The sequence below is a fragment of the Eucyclogobius newberryi genome, unplaced genomic scaffold (assembly GCF_026437365.1).
Source record: "Eucyclogobius newberryi isolate DKJ021-1_F unplaced genomic scaffold, fEucNew1.0.hap1 SCAF_17, whole genome shotgun sequence".
NCBI lineage: Eukaryota > Metazoa > Chordata > Actinopteri > Gobiiformes > Gobiidae > Eucyclogobius > Eucyclogobius newberryi.
In genome coordinates, this window is record NW_027315801.1 from 12,928,937 (window position 1) to 12,935,647 (window position 6,711).

At 41.3% G+C, this 6,711-nt stretch overlaps 1 protein-coding gene across 1 annotated transcript in view; it reads right to left on the minus strand.

Moving 5' to 3' along the window:
* pan2 (poly(A) specific ribonuclease subunit PAN2) overlaps positions 1-5,255 on the minus strand; it is a 29,219-nt gene extending 23,964 nt beyond the window's left edge. The window contains exons 1-7 of the mRNA XM_072449195.1: positions 5,156-5,255; positions 2,898-3,199; positions 2,447-2,616; positions 2,108-2,228; positions 1,890-1,967; positions 1,090-1,360; positions 9-354 (exon numbers count right to left, since the gene is read on the minus strand). Coding sequence (XP_072305296.1) covers positions 9-354; positions 1,090-1,360; positions 1,890-1,967; positions 2,108-2,228; positions 2,447-2,616; positions 2,898-3,182 — 1,271 coding nt within the window. The 5' untranslated portion in view covers positions 3,183-3,199; positions 5,156-5,255. The remainder of the gene's footprint in view (positions 1-8; positions 355-1,089; positions 1,361-1,889; positions 1,968-2,107; positions 2,229-2,446; positions 2,617-2,897; positions 3,200-5,155) is intronic.
* Positions 5,256-6,711: the final 1,456 nt, after the last annotated feature.

The following is a 6,711-nucleotide window of genomic DNA, read 5'->3' on the forward strand; positions in this document are numbered from 1 at the left end:
GTTCTGACCTTGGACAGGGCGTGGCGAGGGCGGGAGACCAGTCCGACAGCAGAGGCTCTGCGGAGGTGAGCTGCGTTGGGATCAGAGACAGAGGCAGCAGGTCGTGGTTCCAATCCAGCTGAGGCAGACTGTCCACAATACACGGCAACGCAAACTCAGTCTCTCTGGAATAATCGTTGAATGAGACCTCAGGAGCATCAGACCAGAGGTGCACGCAGCCTCCCGAATCTCCGAACGCCAAAGCCTGTTTACTGGACGACACGTCGAAACTCATGAGCAGCTGCCCCACAGTGTTCACATGAAAGATGTCGGCCACGTTTGCCAAACCGGTCGGCTCGCAGAACTGGCACTGGCCTGGAAGAAACAGAGGAAGACATTAGAAATGAGATCAAAGTGACAAAAGACATAGTGGTGGTTGACAAGATGCAAAGGAAAGCCGTGGTGGTGGACATTACAGTGCCATGGGATGGTAACATCCAGAAAACAAACATGAGAAACTAGAGAAATACCAAGGCCTCAGAGAGGAGCTGGAGGAGGCCTGGAGCGTGAAGGTATCGGTGGTGCCCGTTGTGATCGGAGCACTTGGGGCAGTGACCCCCAAACTGGAGGAATGGCTTGAGCAGATCCCAGGAAAAACATCAGACATCTCAGTCCAGACAAGTGCAGTGCAGGAAAAGCAAAGATACTGAAGAACCCTCAAGCTCCCTCTGGTAGAGGACCCGCAAACTTACTAAATACATTTTGAAAAGCGATAAATTGAAACTACTGCATTCCTAAAGCCGGACATTCTTAGTAAACTCTTTACTAAATGGCATAAAACATAATAAAAAACTAAATTAAACACCTTAAATTAAACAATCATAGAAGTTACCCAAAATTATTATTCACTGTTGTATGTTGCACCTTAATGCTAAAGCAAATTCCATGTTTTTGAATCCTGTTCATTGAAATGGTAATAAAGATTTGTTCCATCTTTCATACTGAACAACAAATAAAGTTAATATCGCAACAGGCCTACATATTTGTTTCCCTGCACTACTCATTTTAGGTACCGATACCAGTCCCAGTAGCAGATTGTGTGTCCAGCACCTGTCTGTGAGATGATGGCCAGGCGGGAGGTGTAGTTGGGGATGAATCGCAGAAACAGGGGGTCGATGTGAACCTGCAGCGGCGTCACGGCTCGCATCATCCTGAGGTCGAACACCATCAGGAAACGGTCGCACGCCAAACCGTTCATACCGCGGCTCGAAAACCCACACGCGGCCAACAGGTTCCCGTGGACGTCGAAATCCGAGAGGCTCCCGGAGAAGGCGTCGAACTCTTGCTCTGTTTTAAAGCTGCGCAAATCTCGAAGAGTGACCTGTTTTTACACAAATACAATACGAACAGACAAAGCAAAACCTGAATTCGAGGAGGTGATGACTGGGATTTCATTTTCGTTGCAAACTTTGAGAAATTAGAATTAGCAAAATCATTTAAAGACACCTATGCCATTTTTTGAAGATATTATGTTCTTAGGGTGGAGAAGAATATCATTCTTATTATGTATAAAACCTGTTAACGCTGTAGTTTAGACCAGAGATTCTCAAAGACTTCCATACAGTCAATGGTTGGAACACGAGGCATTGAGCTACTGAGTCACGAGATGTATTTTTAATTGAAAACATATAAATATGCAAAAGTGAAATTATGTCAATTAAATAACCCAATCACATTATCACAATTAACCTTGATTTAAATTTTTTTGCAAACTGAAATGATGTCAATTACATTTTGAAGTGAGAGTTCAGGCTTAAAAGGTTTCGGAACCCCTGCATTAGGCCTTTTAAGACAGTTATTTCATTAGTAAAAGTTAGTAACAACCTTATTTTTCCCAATTTGCTACTTACTTTGCCAGAGGTATGTCCACAAAAAAAGAATCGACCCGTTTGTCTCATTATTGCGACCCCGGGGACCTCCAATGTGAACTGTCAAAAAACAAAAACAACACACAAACAACAATATTGTTTTCTTTCTCTTTACAGGCTGATGGTCTTTCAGAAAAACTATAACAAAATACCGGTAATAAAATTGAATAAATAACAAAGAAAATTGCCTTGTGCTTTACCTTTTGTGTTTCTTGAACTGTATTTAAATCAACTTCCACAACATAATTTTGTAGTCCCCCCATAAGAACAGTATTGTTGTCAGACATGAGGAGACTGTGCATGTCTGCTCCCTCCTCCATCCTGAAAAGGAAAAATATATTGTCTACAATGTAGCACAGTAAAACAGCCCTTTACATTTAGGTTTAGTATTTTAGAGTATAGATTGAATCAAAAACACAAAATCTGTTGTTTCTAAAATTATTACAATTAGTATTTGTTTAGTTACAATTTTATTGTGAGCTGTATGATCATGATTATCAATTAAATCATTACTCTTTACATCTAAATGTTATACTTACGGAAAATCAAACATAACTATTCCTCCTCGGGTGCAGCATTTGAGGTCGTTTTTGGACAGAAACAGCACCCCAGTCTCCAGGCTCTGAATGTGGCGGATATCATCAGACGCATGGACTTGAAAAGATGAGTATCGCCCCATTGTTGGACCAAAGAAAGACGTGGCATGGCCCTAGAAAGATTCAAATTAAGTTCAGTCTTTATGCATTATCATTATGTAACAATATACACATCTCATGGTGTAATATTATCATGGTATTAACCTCACAGTACAATGGTTATTTCAGTTTTTATAACTTATTTTGTTCCCTGTGCTGTGCTGTGTGTGTGTGTGTGTGTGTGTGTGTGTGTGTGTGTGTTTGTGTGCGTGCGTGCGTGCGTGTGCCTCTGTGTGTGTGTGTGTGTGTGTGCGCCCAGCCTAAAGCTAACGACAAACTACAGTGTATTCCTTACTCTGTGGTTGCCCATCCAAAGCATCTCCTCCTGCAGATCGAAATGCGTGGCAGTGACAGGGATGCCCACTTCTGACACGGCGCTGTGGAGCTCCGAGAACATGCCCTCCATCAGGTGCACCGTCTCGGGCACGGCCAGCGCCTCCGGGTCCAGCTCCACGCCCGGACCCATTAGGCTGGCATTCAGGTGCGGGTCCATGGACGGCTCTATCCCCGCCTCCAGGGCTCCGTGAAGCGCAGGGGGATAGTCAGCCAGCCCAGGGTCCAGGCCGTCAAAGTTCATCATGGTTCAGTTCATGCAATCTAAAAAGCAACATGAAAAAATAATAAAATAATGAATGAAGATTAGACATACATTTTTTCATCACACTAAAATTTCAAACTCGAGGAAAATACTCAATTCACAATAGCAATTTCTATAGCACAACTTTATGAAAAAATACTCCCATTTAGGACAAGATAAAAAAAACAGACTGACATTTCAAACCCAAAATAATAGTACTTTTTAGTATTGATACTTGTCAGAATGGGGATCTAGTTGAGCTCCTAGTTTTATTAGAATCAGAATCAATCAATCAATTAGTATCAATTATTATCAGATTTTCGATACTTCTGACAACTCCATAGACATAGTATTTGTTTATCAAAGTTGGCCTGTAAATGACTCTGATGTGTTTGATTATTTTTGTCTTTTGGTGTTGTCTATTCACAGTAAGAAAAGTGCAATAAAATCACATTCGATGGAACTTTAGTGATGCTAAAGCTTGGCTGAAGTCCCTATTTCTTATAGTGGCCTCTACAGACCACTGAACATCACTGAGTGGGAAGCTTGGTTCTTCTTCTCCCGCAGCTGCTCAGTCTGTGACCGTGTTCAGAGGCCCGTTCATGCTCCGCTCTCCAACAGGAGCTTTCAGAACCAGAGCGGACAGCAGCTTCTTTTACAGGTCTGCACTTGCGCTCCGAGGACAACACAGCCTTAAAGCACCTGAATAAACCTGTGTGGGACTCAAGGACGTTTGCAGGTTTTGCCCTGACTGAGCATGTGCAGAAGAGAAGTGAAGCAACCGCAGCGCCAACTTTAAAAAAAATTACTTAGCAATTATCTTTTAGAGACAAGTCTGTGTTTGTAGGCAAGGCTCTGTTCACGTTTATAATGATTAGACGTTAGTTAGAAAATAGGAAGTCATTTAACAATAGAGAGTGGTCATTTATGTAATGAATTATGAATGAATTATGACTGATGCACTATGACCAGGTATGGGAGCTTAGGATAGGGTAGATAGGCGTTCGCCCTTCACACGGAGACCAGGGTTCATAGCCCACTCTTGCATATTTCCCACTTTTGTGTTATCTGCTAAATATTAATGAACACCCCAAGTCTGCTTGCCCATCCATGAAAGTCACCGCACGCTACTGGGGGTTCATCGCAGCATAGGAATATATATCTCCACGGAGACAAAGGGAGTAGTGGTTAAAGTTAAACAATTAATCACAGCCAATTTAATTTAATAATCTGACAATTGTTATCTAGTCTATACTGACTCTATAACATACCATATGCTAAAATAAGAAGTTTTATGACTCAGACAAAATCAAAATGACACACGACATATGTAAATTTAGTGGTCTTAATGAAAAATCTTTGTCTGTATAGTCTCCTGTCTTCACACATTTCACTTTCAATTCCTCGAACTCATATTTACTACAAATCTTATACTCACAGGCCTTTGGGGAGCCAAACATCTAGACTAATTGATTAGAAAAACAATCATTTGCAGCCATACAACCCAGACCAAGTTTTTGCAAGTCAGATCTGTGCAGAGTCTCACAGTAAGAATAATATAGGTATTTTGATCTATAAAAACACTTCAATAAAGTTCGATATCATACCGTGGGGCATTATATGCAAAGCAATAAAACCTCCACAAAAACCAGCAGAGCAGTTATATTGTGCAACTTTAAATAATCTGAACTATAATCAGCCTTTATTGCACAGTAACTCATAACAAACAATATGTTAAAACAATAGATACAAAATACGAGATTATTTACAAACTAGTCTAGATAAACAATTAAAAATGTCTTAAATAAGTGAATATTTGGATAATAGCATGAACACTACATCCAACATCAACATAGCCTTGAGTGCTAACAGCAGCGACAAAGAGCAGCCTTTTGCAACTAGCCATAAATCAACAAATGTCTGTAACAAAACAGATATGCAAAACTCTATTTAGTGAATTAAATTTGCCACAAAACCTTTGCATGTCCGTTAATCTGTCTTTACTCGAGTTTAGCCACGTTCGTCGTATTCACAACAAAAACATCGCGGCTGCAGAAGCACTTCCGGGTACATGACGGCGCGCGCAGTGCACGCACAGTTTTATCATTACGTCTTTTGTAATAAACGCCTTATTTAAGCTGTTAGCTGGTGTTGTGGTTATATTATTTAAGTTTGTAAGATGTTTGTAAAGGTTTTCTCTGGTACAGAAGTGGTGCACACTGTGGACACTTTGGGAAACTTTGTCCAATTTGTGAGCACAAAAACCTCTCAAATGAAAAGGTTATTCTCACTTCCTTCCCTTGACAGATGTGAAACTTGATTAGATCAATTTGAGTTAAAATAATTGAAGTTGAAGTTCGGACCCCAATGATGTCATCATTCAGGGTAATTAGGATTAGAGTGAGAAATTCCAAAACGCTTTGTCTGATTTCCATGCAGTGCCAGCCCACGTGTTAATAGTCCTAATTTGAATAGGCTTACTTTCAATTTCCTAATTTTTATCTAATTCATGTTGTTTGCGTTTGTATTGCTCATACACAAATCCGCTCACATTACCTGGAGGGGAAACAAAAAAACGGTGATTCATCCCACGTCCTTAAAAGCGCTGCCAAAGCTCCATCCACCACTTGAGCTCAATCCAACACTACAGAAGGACACGCCACCACCATGGAGCTGTCAATGGCGAGATTTACTGCGTTCTTTCTACTTTTTGTCTCTGCAACAAGTGCTCCCACCAGTACCAGTCCACCCGCTGATTGCACCACCGTGCGTAATAGCGCACTGAAGTTCAATCTACTTGCAAAAGATGCGGTAAGACATTTTATTTTATATGTTTGAGCACACTATACTTGACTAATAAGTTATATCTAAGTGGTCTTGCTTTTTTATGTACAGTTATTCATATAGTCAGTTGTTTTATTCATAGGCGAAAGGATCCAAGGGCATCAAAAACTTCTCCACTCCTATTGCCTGGATGGAAGCCCAGGACCAGTGCGACCCCGGGACTCTCAGAGACACGCCTGAGGTAAGTTTCTCACATCAGAAACAATATCAAATTGTGTTGAGCATTCTTGACTGTGATGTGGTCAATATTCAAGTTTTGTGTCTTTTCATTCAGCCTTGTATCAAAAAGATACTGGATGTTCTAACAAGCTACAAGTCCTTAGTGAAGGATGTGGCTAAGTTTGGGAGCTGCCCAGCCGCCTGTAAAGTGGAGCCAGTGCTGATGCGGCTGCATGAAGACATAAGCAGATGTGTCAAGATGGATTACCGTCCCCTCAAGGTGAGCTTAAATCTCATTCACCCTCCTGTTTAAACACTTGCATGTTTCACTAAAAGAGTTATCTATTTAAAGGTGAATGACAGCAGTGATCAGTCTGTCGATCTCTGGAAGAAACCGCTGCTGTGCGAATACACCATGGAGCGCCTCTTCTCCTTCTCCATCCTCACGGCGCGCGTCTTCTCAGTGGGACATCCAGCAAACCACAAAGAGCCCACAGAGCCCAAAGACTGTGCCCCGAAAAACTAAAGT